The sequence below is a fragment of the Theobroma cacao genome, chromosome 6, assembly GCF_000208745.1.
Source record: "Theobroma cacao cultivar B97-61/B2 chromosome 6, Criollo_cocoa_genome_V2, whole genome shotgun sequence".
Taxonomy (NCBI): Eukaryota; Viridiplantae; Streptophyta; class Magnoliopsida; order Malvales; family Malvaceae; genus Theobroma; species Theobroma cacao.
In genome coordinates, this window is record NC_030855.1 from 24,738,132 (window position 1) to 24,754,118 (window position 15,987).

At 35.8% G+C, this 15,987-nt stretch overlaps 1 protein-coding gene and 1 long non-coding RNA gene across 2 annotated transcripts; both read right to left on the reverse strand.

Moving 5' to 3' along the window:
• On the reverse strand, positions 7,193-8,559 carry LOC108662608. Its single transcript, XR_001928533.1, has 3 exons — positions 7,940-8,559; positions 7,389-7,463; positions 7,193-7,307 (listed from the first exon to the last, which is right to left on the reverse strand). It is a non-coding gene; the product is annotated as an uncharacterized LOC108662608 (long non-coding RNA).
• On the reverse strand, positions 11,652-14,214 carry LOC18597023 ((3S,6E)-nerolidol synthase 1). The gene is made up of 7 exons (XM_018123521.1): positions 13,976-14,214; positions 13,631-13,895; positions 13,160-13,535; positions 12,843-13,061; positions 12,605-12,743; positions 12,074-12,322; positions 11,652-11,992 (listed from the first exon to the last, which is right to left on the reverse strand). The coding sequence occupies exons 1-7, from the start codon at positions 14,174-14,176 to the stop codon at positions 11,690-11,692; spliced, it is 1,752 nt and encodes a 583-aa protein (XP_017979010.1). The 5' UTR covers positions 14,177-14,214; the 3' UTR covers positions 11,652-11,689.

Genomic DNA, 15,987 nt, shown 5'->3' on the forward strand with positions numbered 1-15,987 from the left:
CCTGATTTTTCTCTTAGTGAATTTTTCTCTGTTGTTGTGCCCGTGGACGTAGGTCATCAAAAGACCGAACCACGTAAATTCTTGTGTTCTTGTGGGTGTGCTTGATTTCTTTCTTTCTTTATTCTATTGATTGGGTTAGATCTTGGGCAATTCTTTAGAGACAATTCCGCAATTTCCCAACAAACTGGTATCAGAGCTTCAAGGTCTTGGATCAATCTGAATCTCGCTATGGCAACTTCGTCGACCAAGTATGAGATTGAAAAGTTTAATGGAAGAAACGATTTCAGCCTGTGGCGTGTTAAGATGCGCGCATTGCTAGTGCAACAAGGACTGTTGAAGGCACTGAAGGGAAAAGAGCATCTTCCCTCGAATTTATCTGATGGTGAGAAAGATGACCTTATGGAAAAAGCACATAGTGCTATTCTCCTTGCTTTGTCTGATGAGGTGCTAAGAGAAGTCACGGATGAAGAATCTGCTGCTGCAGTGTGGTTTAAACTCGAAAGTATTTATATGACCAAGTCCCTGACGAATCGGCTTTATATGAAGCAACGATTGTATACTCTCAAGATGAGTGAAGGTACGTCCGTTAATACCCACATTGATGAATTTAATAGAGTTATTCTTGATTTAAAGAATATCGATGTTAAAATTGAGGATGAGGACCTAGCCCTAATTCTTTTATGTTCTTTGCCTCCATCGTATGAAAATTTCGTGGATACTATGCTTTACGGCCGAGACACTCTCACTTTCGAGGATGTAAGGGCATCTTTAAATTCCAAGGAATTAAAGAAGAAAGTTGGTGGTATTCGGAATGAAAATCAAGCAGAAGGTTTGGTTGTAAATAGAGGTAGAGGTAAAGAGAAAGGCTTAGACAGAAAAGGTAAATCTAGAGCAAAAGGGAAAACTTGCTGGAATTGTGGTCAGAAAGGGCATTTTCGTCAAGACTGTATCAAATTCAAGGATGATGAAAAGTTTAATAAGTCTGAGAATACTGCAAACGTGGTTGGAGATGACTTTGATACTTTTGAGGAAACTGATAATGTTCTTGCAATTACTAATTGTAACCTGATGGATACATGGATCTTGGATTCGGCTTGTTGCTTTCATATATGTCCTAGGCGTGATTGGTTTACAACTTATCAATCTGTTAATATGGGCACTGTACAATTAGGAGATGATTTCTCTCTCTCAGTTGTTGGAATTGGCACAATTAGAATCAAGATGTTTGATGGTATGGTAAGAACACTTGAGGTAAAACATGTCCCTGACATGAAAAAGAATTTAATATCCTTGAGTTTGTTAGATAAGAAGGGCTACAAATATAGTGGCCAAGATGGTGTCTTGAATGTATCTAAAGGAGCCTTAACTATCATGAAGGGCAAGTTATCCGGTGACCTTTATTGTCTAGTGGGAAACACGGTCATTGAAACTGTTTCTGTGGTCTCATCTAATGATCCTGAAGATGATGTAACACGTTTATGGAATATGAGATTTGGTCATATGAGCGAGAGAGGGATTAGAAAACTAAGTAAGCATAGTTTGCTGTGTGGTCAAAAGAGTGGAAAGCTAGATTTCTGTGAGCAACATAGAGTGAAATTTAGCACTAAAACTCATCAAACCAGGGGTACAGTAAACTACATCTATTTAGATTTGTGGGATCCTTCTCCGGTGGTATCAAAAGGTGGATCATTATACATGTGGATCTTTATTGATGATTTTTCAAGAAAGGTGTGGACGTATCTTCTAAAGGCTATGAGTGAAGTGTTAACCACCTTTTTGCATTGGAAGGTATTGATCGAGAAGCAGACTAAGAAAAGGATCGAGAGCTTTCGAACAAACAAAGGTTTGAAATTTTGCAAAGGTGAGTTTGGTCTATTCTACAAGAATGAGAAAATCGTTAGACATCGCACTGTCGACAAAACACCATATCAAAACGATATTGTAGAATTGATGAAGAAAACACTTTTGGAGAGAGCAAAATACGTGTTCTCAAATGTTGGCCTAACCAAAGTATTTTGGACAGAAGCTATCAACAAGGCTTGTTACTTGGTAAATCGGTCTCCATCAACTGCAATTGAATTTAAGACTCCCAAGGAAGTTTGGTCTGGTAAGCCTGCTGATTATTTTATATTGAGAGTATTTGGTTGTCCTGTTCATGTTCATGTGAGTGATGGTAAACTTGAGTTGAGGGCGACAGAGTGCATATTCCTAGGCTATGCATATGGGGTGAAGGGTTATTGGTTGTGGTGTACTGATTGTAAGTTCCCCAAGTTTATGGTGAGTCGGGATGTTACCTTTGACAAGTCTGCATTACTTTGTGGGATAAAGTCTAGAATTGCAAACACATCAGACCAAGAAGTTGGCAAGCAGGTGGAGCTTGAAATCAATGCTCTTGTGACAGTGCGAGATGATAGTGAAATCCAGAAAGAATTGCAAGAGGTACAAGAATTGGTATCTCAACGAAGCATTACTTGTATTGATGGTGATTTTGATTCTTATGTTTTATTTGTGGAAGTAGAGATTGAAGAGCCTTACTTTTATCATGAGAAAATTATATATGTCGAGTCTTCTAAGAAGATTGAGTCTCTACACTGGGATCAAACATGGGAGCTTGTGAAAACACCTAAAGTTACTATTGAAGTTGGCTTAGTGTGTGAAGGAGGTGCAAACATTAGTCGTAATGTGGTTGGCTTCTCCAAATCAGATTTTGCTGGTGATCTAGATAGTAGAAGATCTCAAACGGGGTATGTGTTCACTCTCTCAGGATCTGCAATCAGTTGGAAAGCAGTTCTTCAATCAACCTTTGCTTTGTCTACAACTGAAGCTGAATATATGGCTGTGACCGAGGCAGTGAAGGAGGCTTTGTGGCTTAAAGGCTTGGTTAGTGATCTTGGTTTTGAACAAACACAAACAGTTGTGTTTTGTGATAGTCAAAGTGCTATACATTTGACTAAAAATCAGATGTTTCATGAGAGAACCAAACACATCCAAGTCAAGTGTAACTTCGTTCGAGAGATTATTTCTAAAGGTGAGATTGTAGTAAAGAAAATAGCTACAGATGAAAATCCGGCAGATATGCTAACTAAGTCAGTTTCTGGGATAAAGTTCAAGCATTGCTTGGACTTGATCGGTGTTCGTAGTGCTTGAGGCCCATTGGGGCAGTGGCGGTGTCGACAGAGATTGGTTCGTAAGGTGGAGCTTGGTGAATTCAAGCCTAAGGTGGATAATTGTTAGGATAGTCTTGAATTGTGATTTAATTAGGATTGTTTAATTCTAATTAAATTAGTATACCTTATAAATAGTCTTTAAATCTAGTTAGATTAGAATAACAATTTCTAATTCTATTAGGATAAGATTCCTAATTAAATTAGGATAAGGTTATTGTATTTGATACTATAAAAGGACCCTATGGGTTAAAGAATAATTATCACCTAGATTTAGAGAGAGTGATTTAGGTGTACGTGGGATAAGGGTTATGAGTTTGAGACTGTTCTTGTAATCTCCTGATTTTTCTCTTAGTGAATTTTTCTCTGTTGTTGTGCCCGTGGACGTAGGTCATCAAAAGACCGAACCACGTAAATTCTTGTGTTCTTGTGGGTGTGCTTGATTTCTTTCTTTCTTTATTCTATTGATTGGGTTAGATCTTGGGCAATTCTTTAGAGACAATTCCGCAATTTCCCAACAAACTGGTATCAGAGCTTCAAGGTCTTGGATCAATCTGAATCTCGCTATGGCAACTTCGTCGACCAAGTATGAGATTGAAAAGTTTAATGGAAGAAACGATTTCAGCCTGTGGCGTGTTAAGATGCGCGCATTGCTAGTGCAACAAGGACTGTTGAAGGCACTGAAGGGAAAAGAGCATCTTCCCTCGAATTTATCTGATGGTGAGAAAGATGACCTTATGGAAAAAGCACATAGTGCTATTCTCCTTGCTTTGTCTGATGAGGTGCTAAGAGAAGTCACGGATGAAGAATCTGCTGCTGCAGTGTGGTTTAAACTCGAAAGTATTTATATGACCAAGTCCCTGACGAATCGGCTTTATATGAAGCAACGATTGTATACTCTCAAGATGAGTGAAGGTACGTCCGTTAATACCCACATTGATGAATTTAATAGAGTTATTCTTGATTTAAAGAATATCGATGTTAAAATTGAGGATGAGGACCTAGCCCTAATTCTTTTATGTTCTTTGCCTCCATCGTATGAAAATTTCGTGGATACTATGCTTTACGGCCGAGACACTCTCACTTTCGAGGATGTAAGGGCATCTTTAAATTCCAAGGAATTAAAGAAGAAAGTTGGTGGTATTCGGAATGAAAATCAAGCAGAAGGTTTGGTTGTAAATAGAGGTAGAGGTAAAGAGAAAGGCTTAGACAGAAAAGGTAAATCTAGAGCAAAAGGGAAAACTTGCTGGAATTGTGGTCAGAAAGGGCATTTTCGTCAAGACTGTATCAAATTCAAGGATGATGAAAAGTTTAATAAGTCTGAGAATACTGCAAACGTGGTTGGAGATGACTTTGATACTTTTGAGGAAACTGATAATGTTCTTGCAATTACTAATTGTAACCTGATGGATACATGGATCTTGGATTCGGCTTGTTGCTTTCATATATGTCCTAGGCGTGATTGGTTTACAACTTATCAATCTGTTAATATGGGCACTGTACAATTAGGAGATGATTTCTCTCTCTCAGTTGTTGGAATTGGCACAATTAGAATCAAGATGTTTGATGGTATGGTAAGAACACTTGAGGTAAAACATGTCCCTGACATGAAAAAGAATTTAATATCCTTGAGTTTGTTAGATAAGAAGGGCTACAAATATAGTGGCCAAGATGGTGTCTTGAATGTATCTAAAGGAGCCTTAACTATCATGAAGGGCAAGTTATCCGGTGACCTTTATTGTCTAGTGGGAAACACGGTCATTGAAACTGTTTCTGTGGTCTCATCTAATGATCCTGAAGATGATGTAACACGTTTATGGAATATGAGATTTGGTCATATGAGCGAGAGAGGGATTAGAAAACTAAGTAAGCATAGTTTGCTGTGTGGTCAAAAGAGTGGAAAGCTAGATTTCTGTGAGCAACGTAGAGTGAAATTTAGCACTAAAACTCATCAAACCAGGGGTACAGTAAACTACATCTATTTAGATTTGTGGGATCCTTCTCCGGTGGTATCAAAAGGTGGATCATTATACATGTGGATCTTTATTGATGATTTTTCAAGAAAGGTGTGGACGTATCTTCTAAAGGCTATGAGTGAAGTGTTAACCACCTTTTTGCATTGGAAGGTATTGATCGAGAAGCAGACTAAGAAAAGGATCGAGAGCTTTCGAACAAACAAAGGTTTGAAATTTTGCAAAGGTGAGTTTGGTCTATTCTACAAGAATGAGAAAATCGTTAGACATCGCACTGTCGACAAAACACCATATCAAAACGATATTGTAGAATTGATGAAGAAAACACTTTTGGAGAGAGCAAAATACGTGTTCTCAAATGTTGGCCTAACCAAAGTATTTTGGACAGAAGCTATCAACAAGGCTTGTTACTTGGTAAATCGGTCTCCATCAACTGCAATTGAATTTAAGACTCCCAAGGAAGTTTGGTCTGGTAAGCCTGCTGATTATTTTATATTGAGAGTATTTGGTTGTCCTGTTCATGTTCATGTGAGTGATGGTAAACTTGAGTTGAGGGCGACAGAGTGCATATTCCTAGGCTATGCATATGGGGTGAAGGGTTATTGGTTGTGGTGTACTGATTGTAAGTTCCCCAAGTTTATGGTGAGTCGGGATGTTACCTTTGACAAGTCTGCATTACTTTGTGGGATAAAGTCTAGAATTGCAAACACATCAGACCAAGAAGTTGGCAAGCAGGTGGAGCTTGAAATCAATGCTCTTGTGACAGTGCGAGATGATAGTGAAATCCAGAAAGAATTGCAAGAGGTACAAGAATTGGTATCTCAACGAAGCATTACTTGTATTGATGGTGATTTTGATTCTTATGTTTTATTTGTGGAAGTAGAGATTGAAGAGCCTTACTTTTATCATGAGAAAATTATATATGTCGAGTCTTCTAAGAAGATTGAGTCTCTACACTGGGATCAAACATGGGAGCTTGTGAAAACACCTAAAGTTACTATTGAAGTTGGCTTAGTGTGTGAAGGAGGTGCAAACATTAGTCGTAATGTGGTTGGCTTCTCCAAATCAGATTTTGCTGGTGATCTAGATAGTAGAAGATCTCAAACGGGGTATGTGTTCACTCTCTCAGGATCTGCAATCAGTTGGAAAGCAGTTCTTCAATCAACCTTTGCTTTGTCTACAACTGAAGCTGAATATATGGCTGTGACCGAGGCAGTGAAGGAGGCTTTGTGGCTTAAAGGCTTGGTTAGTGATCTTGGTTTTGAACAAACACAAACAGTTGTGTTTTGTGATAGTCAAAGTGCTATACATTTGACTAAAAATCAGATGTTTCATGAGAGAACCAAACACATCCAAGTCAAGTGTAACTTCGTTCGAGAGATTATTTCTAAAGGTGAGATTGTAGTAAAGAAAATAGCTACAGCTGAAAATCCAACAAATATGTTGATTAAGTCAGTTTCTGGGATAAAGTTCAAGCATTGCTTGGACTTGATCGGCGTTCGTAGTGCTTGAGGCCCATTGGGGCAGTGGCGGTGTCGACAGAGATTGGTTCGTAAGGTGGAGCTTGGTGAATTCAAGCCTAAGGTGGAGATTTGTTAGGATAGTCTTGAATTGTGATTTAATTAGGTTTGTTTAATTCTAATTAAATTAGTATACCTTATAAAATAGTCTTTAAATCTAGTTATATTAAAATAACAATTCCTAATTCTATTAGGATAAGATTCCTAATTATATTAGGATAAGGGTATTGTATTTGATACTATAAAAAGACCCTATGGGTTAAAAAATAATAATAACCTAGATTTAGATAGAGTGATTTAGGTGTACGTGGGATAAGGGCTATGAGTTTGAGACTGTTCTTGTAATCTCCTGATTTTTCTTTTAGTGAATTTTTCTCTGTTGCTGTACTCGTGGACGTAGGTCATCAAAAAACCGAACCACGTAAATTCTTGTGTTATTGTGAGTGTGCTTGATTTTTTCTTTTTTTATTCTATTGATTGGGTTAGATCTTGAGCAATTCTTTAGAGACAATTTCACAATTTCCCAACAGAGGAAGAAGATGTGAACCAGGATCATATGTACTCCTGAGCTAGTGATGCCATTCTCCAAGTACTCCTTCGCCTTTTGTAGCTTCCCTGAAGCAAACCATCGTGCTTCTACCAAAACTGCTCTGCACAAAGTGGCCCACTGCAATATATACCAAACACCCACTATTTAATTCTAATTTTTTTTTTTAGGATTAACTTCTTACCATGTACTGCTTTTGTAGAACTTCGTCAATCTCATACTGAAGATGGTGGTCGATGCCTAGGCGCCGGATTCTATGCTGGAATGCAAGGACAAGTAACGTATTCTACTAGCCAACGTGATAATCAAGACTTGATATTCTTAAAAATATTGCATGACTTTCATCGAAATACAGCGTATCAATACCTAAGGGTTCTTCTTCTTAGCATGTTTCCAATAATGTTAGGCTGAAAAAGGTATTGATTTGTACTATACCATGACAAAATCAGGGGCGGAGCTAAAACATTTTTAAGGGGGATAAACCAAAAAAAAAAACACTTAACATTTAAAGAAAATTTTATATATCATTCAATTCTCACACACAATATATGCATGTTCACTTATACAGCTAAAAGAATAAATACCACACCATAAACTCTTATATAATTATATTATTTGGATGAAAAATAAATAACTAAATGTTTAAATCAATAAATTTTTAAATGACATCTTCTTTTAAGAGTAAAAAAAAAAACTAATATAGATAATAACATTCAAAATGGAGGGTCAAATTACCTTCCGTCCATTGCAGTGGATTAGCAGTGGGTGGTTCTTCACATTTGGTATGGAAAAAGACAAGTAAGCCAAGATGATTAATAAGAGAATTAAAAGATGCAAGTAAAAGGTTTTTAAATATCAAAGAATACTTTGAATACTTTTCAAATTGTTTCCTCTGGAATATTTACAAAAGGTTCCTGTACAACGGATTAATCATCAATTTCAAGAATTCATTGCTCTTGGCAAACAATTTTTAGGCTGATACCACATCAACATGAAGCCAAGCATTGTCAATAAAAATAATCCCTTTTCTATACTAGGAGTGAAAGGGGGCATGGTGATTTTTCAAACATAAATATATTTAAAAAAATCCAAAAAGGGAAAGACTCAATAAAAAAAGAAAAAAACCTGATTGGACGACGAATAGCTTCAATTTCAAAGCGTTTGGAGAGATTAGCAGTAAAAGGAAACCTTCGCTTGTGAACAAGACTCAAGGACGGCTTTGTGTGTTCAGTCGAAATAAGTAGCTTCCTTGAGGAAGCTTTCTTGCAAAGGATTCTATTTGCTATTAGTCTATTGGGTTCTTTCAATTGCTGATTAGAATATTGAGTTTACAATAAACTTAGATTTATTTATACTTATTGGGTTTGGGTTAGTAGATTTATTTTTATTTTTTAAAATTTGATAGGATTAGTATATTAGGTTAGAATTTATATGCTGATTTCAATTACTAAGTACAAGTTTTACAAAATTTAAGAATGGATCAAGATTACATTATAAACTGAAATTGCACTGAGTTAAGAGAACGACTGCAGGAGAGTTACATACTTGTTCTTGTTTATCTTGTATCATCGATTTCCATTTCCTTAAGACATTTTTACTTGTTTGAAGCTCATTTGCTTTTGATGATGTCTCATTAAGACAATTTTAGCCTACTGGTATCATTTTCACGATGGCTTTGTCCACTCTGTACTGTATTTATGTTACTGTATCTTTGGCATGAAACACATGTTTTAAGATACCATCAACAATCATTTTTCCCAAAAGCCATGGATGACAGATATGAGCTGTATAAGTTTGGATTGGATCTTTCCCTTAATTTCTGTGTCCAATTGTTTGTGTTTTTAAAAAGAATTCAACATACCAGCCGACAAATTTGAAACACGATTAAAGCGTTAAGTACTAAAAGGTCGAATAGGTCAAAGTATCCAATCAGATTAGATATGGATAAACGTTTCGAATACTGTGAAACAAATTCATATATGTGGATGGAAAACGTTGTAGGAAAGAAGACAAAGACGTATGTTTGTTGATGTAAAATGTCCGATTATGGAATCCAGCAGCATCAAACTTCTAATTTCGATTCCAAGCAGAACCCCACACTCATTTCCTATATGCTATAGAGAATTATTCAAGTGTATTTCATGTTTTGTTTTTATCAGATTGTCCTGCACTTGCCCTAGTCTAGTCTGGACTAGCTCTGCCTACATAGCTTGTTGTACTAGAGGTTGAGAAGAAATGAAATGAAATGAAAGTTATCCAAATGAATGAAGATTAATTAAAAGTCCCAGTAAATATCGACGAAAGACTGAAAGCTGACAAGTCACAACCGTTGGATTTAGATCTTTCCATCACATTCACATGCCAAAATTCGTAAAAATCATTAGTTACATTCATGATGCTCATGCCAGAAATCAAGAATACGTACGTTGCCTAGCTTGCTTGAAGAACATTTATAATCATTTATAAATAAGGGGAAGAAAAAAACAACTTATAGGTATACACCTGTAAAAGAAAAAAGAGTGAATTAAATTAGCCATGGAATCTATAGAAATTATTCTTTTTTAAAATTAATTTATCCATGTTTCATGTTTGCTTATAACATGTTCGTAAGTCCAGCTTCAATCATTTGCCAAATACTGCAAATGTTAATTGCTTTCGGTTTCGGTTCTCCTTAGGCACATCTTTGGAAATTGCCAATGGCTCTATCAAACTAGTATGAATAATTAAAGTAACGAGTAAAGGCTCAGAGTATTAAAATCCAATTAAAACTCAAATCAAATCACCAAATACTATCCAAAATTGAACCCTAATAATATAGTACTATCCACTAATTACTCAAATTCATTAAATGTCCGATTATATAACTCAAATAATAACTTAAATAACTAAAAATCATATGAAACAATTAATTTTATATGTATTGTTAATTAAAAAAATTAGTTAAGATGGCAAAGATTATGTTGAAGGCTAAGGAGGGTAAAGGTTTATATTTTACAAATTACAAATTAGATATATATATATATATATATATATATATATATATATATATATGTATGTATAATTGGATTTGAGTTTACAGTATCTTGAGAGTGAGAGTGATATACAAACCTACCCGAATTCGCCCAATAACCAAATATGAGATACTCAAATCTTATGTTATCGGATTGAGTATCAGTGGATATTTTTATAACAATAATCCATTTAAATCCCTAGACCTAATTGATTACATTCAAGATGCACATGGTAAAAATTAAGAATATGTGGCTTTAACTTGATTACTTGAAGAAACTTTTAAAAGTTTCTATTAAATACACCTTTTTGGTAGTTACAAATAGACTAAATGCTCAATTTAAGGTTAAAATTTTTAAATTTTTATTAATTTAGAGTCAAATGTTTTAATTGTAATAATTAACGATCAAATGTTTGCAGTTTCTTACTAATTAAGGACTAAAGAAGGAGGTGTCTGGCACATGTAAGATATGTGCATGACATGGACACTGCTTGGATTTTTGCCTCTTACGTGGCAAGTGAATTAGATTTTTGGCAAATGACGTCGTATTGTTCAGGCAAAAACGACTCTATTTGCCCCTATTTGGTTACTTCCATCAGTTAAAATTTCCCATCATTTTAGTTTTCCCACCATCGACCCAAATTACCCACACACTTCTTCCTCTCCTCTCTAATCCACCTTTTCTCTCTTATTGTTTTCCCTTTCCATAGTCTCACCATCCAACTAGATGTCTCTCGTGGTCAACTTATCAAGCGTCACCTGTTTGTGGGTTCCCATCGCTGTCATCTTGTCGTCGTTTGCTAAACTAAAAATAGTTAGGATAATTTTGTTAGAAAGTTTTTTTCTATCAAGTTAAAACGGTTCAAATTATAACGTGGCCTGTAACAATTTTTTTATAATAACGTGTAACAATTAAATTTTTCAACATGTTGTATAACAACTAAATTTTTAACATGACGTGTAACAACTATATTTTTCAATAGGACATGTAATAACTAAATTTCAACATGGAGTCTAACAACTACATTTTTCAACATAACATGTAAACTAAATTTTTAAAATGACGTGTAACAACTAAATTTTTCAACATGATATGTAATAACTAAATTTTGAACATGACGTGTAACAACTAAATTTTAAAATATGACATATAACATTACATTTTTCAAAACTGCCATATTATCAACTCACGCGATTTTCTGTCGCGTATGATACACGTTCTATCTACCTATCAATTTAACCTTTAGTTATAAGAAATGGAAAATATTTGGTCTTTTATTATTACAATTGAAATGTTTGGCTATTAATGAAAAAATGTTCAAATGTTTAGCCCCAATTTGAGCATTTAGCTATTGCAAATAATGTTTGAATATAATTTTCTGAACTTGAAATTAATCATGATCCAGAGAAAATATATGTGGCATGAAGAGCTAGGAGTTTCCAAGATAGAGTTGTTAGGCAAAGGTCGTGTTCATTCATAAAAGAGTTTTCATGGGTACACTTTCGAACAGTAGGCACTCCATGTACTCTTCCAGGCTCGGAAGGCATTGGTTTTCATTGTAACTATACATCAGAGGTACCATTCTGGCAATGTTTAGAGAAGCCCTGGCGAAAGGCAACGAAAATGAATTTTGAGAGAGGCATTTGTGGTTGAGGCGCTTCCAAGCGTTTGAAATCATATGGGTAACATGTTTCCGGACACTTTCAACCTCAACGCCTTGGTGCTCCTTCATGTAGCAATCAACATAGGATCCATCGTTCCCATCCTGATTCTCATCCTACAATAAAATGTAACATGTTTAACAAACGAGAGTTGACACTTTGATTAATTGCATGTGGATTTCCAGTTGAGGTTCTACCTTGGCACTTCCCAAGTCATCCCAGAGTCGAAGGATTGTTGCAGTGGATGATATCATGCCAGGATTGTTGTCAATGAGTTCCACATGCTGATTATTTAAGCCTTGGCCAAGGAGGAAGAAGATGTGAACCAGGACTATATGTACTCCTGAGCTAGTGATCCCATTCTCCAAGTACTCCTTCGCCTTTGGCAACTTCCCTGAAGCAAACCATCGTGCTTCTACCAAAAATGCTCTGCACAAAGTGGCCCACTGCAATACATACCCAACTTTATTATAAGTTATAAAGGTATAAAGGAGAATTTTTCACCCAAAAAGATATGCATGCCATGGATATTAGAAAAAATTCATTTTAGGATTAACTTTTTACTTTTTCAAGTGACAAAATCATATTAAAACTTGATTATAATATACAATATGCTTTTCAGATCAAGATGGCCTTTTCTGGTGGCCTTTTTTAGCATCATAATTAAAGAAATAAACATTTTGTTTCCTTGGATTAACTAGCTCTAGAATTAATCAAACCCCACATACCGCCTTCCTTAAGGAATTGACAGGGTTCCACCCGTGCTCCTTATACACCTTGTGGCTAATTTCATCAGTGATATCATCAAGAGCTTTGAAGCAAATTTGCATGTAATCTGGTAATCGATCAGTAGAACCGTAATCCCATCTATATGCAAGTTAATTATGAAAGAATTTGTGAGTTTGATGCTACTAAAAAAGAAAAAATTGTATGTGCTTGATAGTTATGGTAATTCTGATGCATTACCTATCGACGGCTTGCGTGAAGAGAGTGAGTTCATCTAGTGTCCCATAAACATCGAAAATATCATCGATGATGTAGATTAAGGAAATGGGTTTTGTCAGATCAATCCGTTGCTCTGACAAGTTTGGATTAGTCAGGGAAGCCATGGACCAAATGTACCATTTCAGTGGTTGGTCTCTTGCAAACTCCAACTCCTTGGCTAAACCCAGGTCCTTCCACCAACTAAACAATTCATCAACCATACAAGTAAATTAGAGTTGGGGGATAAAAAAAGAGCTAGAAAGGCTTTTGGTTTGTGTTGATTCTAATATAAATCTTACTTGGAAATGCGAACAACTTCTTCCTGATGTAAAGATTGGACTATATTGAAATCCATTTTAGCTAGTTCTTGGAGGACATTTATCCAACCATTTGTGCCTTGGACATTAGTTAGCAAGTTTCTGGCTGTGAATCTTGATAGGCTTTTATGATAAGGTTGGTCCAGTGTAGTTTTTATAACTCTTTCAGAGAACCGGTCCAGTTCTCTACTTTGCCATGTTTTCAAGGCCTGGGAACTGAATTCTTTGGCTCTATCAAGAATATCTTCTCCCTCTACGGCTAGTTGTGAAGCTTCATACAGTTCCATCAATCCTTTGATGTCCCTTCGTAGTTCATTTCTGAAACTGCCCTCCCTGTCCTTGAACCTGTCAAACACTCCTGCTTCAAAACCATTTCCATTAGTTACTTAACAGAACAGAATACTCTCTTTAGTCTAAGTAAAACAGGCTCGGATTTGGCACTTCTGCACACACCTGCTGGGACAAAGTAACCTTCTTGTCTAAGTAGTCGAAAGCGAAGGGCAACCTCATGAAGATCATAGTCATGAACCCCATTAGTGCAAGACAGCATGTACTGCTTTTGCAGAACTTCATCAATCTCATACTGAAAATGGTGGTCGATGCCTAGGCGCTGGATCGCATCAATCATGACCAAACCTTGTGATGGATCTTCTCCCACTTCTCTGAATACACGCTTAAATGTCTCCAACTTGTTCGCGTGTTCAATGCGAAATTCATCCTGCAAGATTTACAGAGTTGGCTAAAGCTTGCGAATGAAAAAGAAACAGTACAAGGGAAAGAACATAACGACAAACTCACGGTAATGGTAGGGTGTCCACTTCGATGACCAAAGTGTTCAGGGGGTGTAGAAACAATTCTGTGATCTCTAGCGATGGAACATCTAGGATTCATAGGCAATGAAGCAGGACCAACAAGGTTAGAATTGTGCAATAGTGAAGCTTTGTTACTAGCAATTGGAGCAATGGGGAATGAGAAAGAAACATTGGAAAACAACGCCATGGAGAGTATTTCTTGAATAGTTGATGCATGGTAGGAAAAGCAAAGGTGTCTATTTATAGGATTCCATGCTGGAATGCAACTACTAGCAATGTATCCACTAACCAACGTGACAATCAAGAATTAAAATTCTTAAAACTATTATATCAATTCACAGGATTTTTTCTTTTTCGCATGTTTTCAATAATGTCAAGTTCAAAAAGGTACTAATTTGCACTACACCATGACAAAACTAAGGGCAGTGCTAGAGTATTTTTAAGAGGGCAAACAAAAAAGTCAGTAAGAACTTTTTATATGATCAAATTTTTACACATGATATATATATGTTCACTTATGCAAATTAAAAGAATAAATACTATACCATAAACTTTTATATAATTATATTATTTGAATGAAAAATAAATTATTAAATGTTGAAATCAATAAATTTTTAAATCACATATTTTGTTGAGAGTAAAAGAAAAAAAAACTAATATAGATAATAACATTCACAATAGAGAGTCAAATTACCTTACCTCGATTGCAGAAGATGATTTTTTACATCTGGTACGGAATCAGACAAGAATATAAACCAAGATGATAAAAAAAAAACCAAAAGATATAAGTAAAAGGTTTATTAATATCAAAAAAATCTTTCAATGCTTTCCGAATTCTGTCCTTTGTAATGTTTACAAAAAGTTCCTATACAAAGTAATGATCATCAATTTCAAGAATTCATTGCTGTTTGTCAAACAATGTTTAATTAGGCTAATATCACATCAACATGAAGCCAAGCATTGCCCATATAATTGAATCAATAATTGAAGATTTTTGTTTTGTAGGGAAGACTATCTGATGACATGAGTGGAGAGGTTGATATAGTTTTGCTTTAGAGACCGAGACGAAGCTTTCGCTGTTGAGACTCGACCAGTCATGTCATCACATATCTGACGTGAAGGTTGGTTATCTCCATCTGCAATGCCACAACAACGTGGTCGTACCGTTCCTCTCTCTCTTTGGTTGCCCTTTTTCTTTGCAGTGAGATTAGAGATGTGTCGTGACGTGCGGGTCCGGGAACCCGTCCACCAGACGCGGGCAAAAATTAAATATGTGTAGGTGTGGGAGTCGCCACCAATCATGTTTATCTAAGGTGTGATTGGTCACCTATTAACCCGATTCTTAATCGACGAAGTTCTAAATTAATTTTAGGTCCGTCGAAAGAACGAGAACTGGTCCACGTTTTTTAGAGATGGGTTCGGGAATGCGGTTACGCACGGAGAAGGATTAGCACCTCCGTGACGCCCGTTCTACGAACGGTACCATTTAATCTTAAGTTATCTTAATATAGCCTTTTCTTAGTTTAATCCATATTTTATTAATTAAAAAATTTTTATTGAATTGTCAGACTGAGTTTTTCACTTGGTCTTACGTATGCATATGATGCAAGCGTAGAATGATATCGTGACTTGTTTATTTTAAATGATGGAGTCGGTAATCTTTTATTGAAAAATTATTCGAAGACTATCCCAACACTTTGGTGAAGTCTCGAAATCCTCCTCACCTAGAGATATCCCCGGAAGAACTCGTCTCTACAAGCTCCTCGGGGAAATCTCATCATCGGAATTCCCGCGCCATTTGCAAAATAAGAGTGGCATGCAATGACAGTATAAAATGATGGTATCTACATGCACGCGTTTATTGATTATTTAAAAATTTTGATTATTTGTTATTTATTTTTTTTTATTTATATATATACTTTATTTTTTGGTTATTTAAATCCATGTTTGTTGTTGGTCAATTTTTTTACTTGTTTACAAAGCTTATCTAAATAATTA

What these genes read in the sequence shown, in the direction of transcription:
- LOC18597023 (XM_018123521.1), bottom strand. Translation starts at nt 14,176, where the DNA reads ATGGCGTTGTTTTCCAATGTTTCTTTCTCATTCCCCATTGCTCCAATT. An exon ending in GTGGACACCCTACCATTACC is followed by an intron (nt 13,896 to 13,975) that starts GTGAGTTTGTCG and finishes TAAATCTTGCAG; the next exon opens with GATGAATTTCGCATTGAACA. An exon ending in TTCACGCAAGCCGTCGATAG is followed by an intron (nt 12,744 to 12,842) that starts GTAATGCATCAG and finishes ACTTGCATATAG; the next exon opens with ATGGGATTACGGTTCTACTG.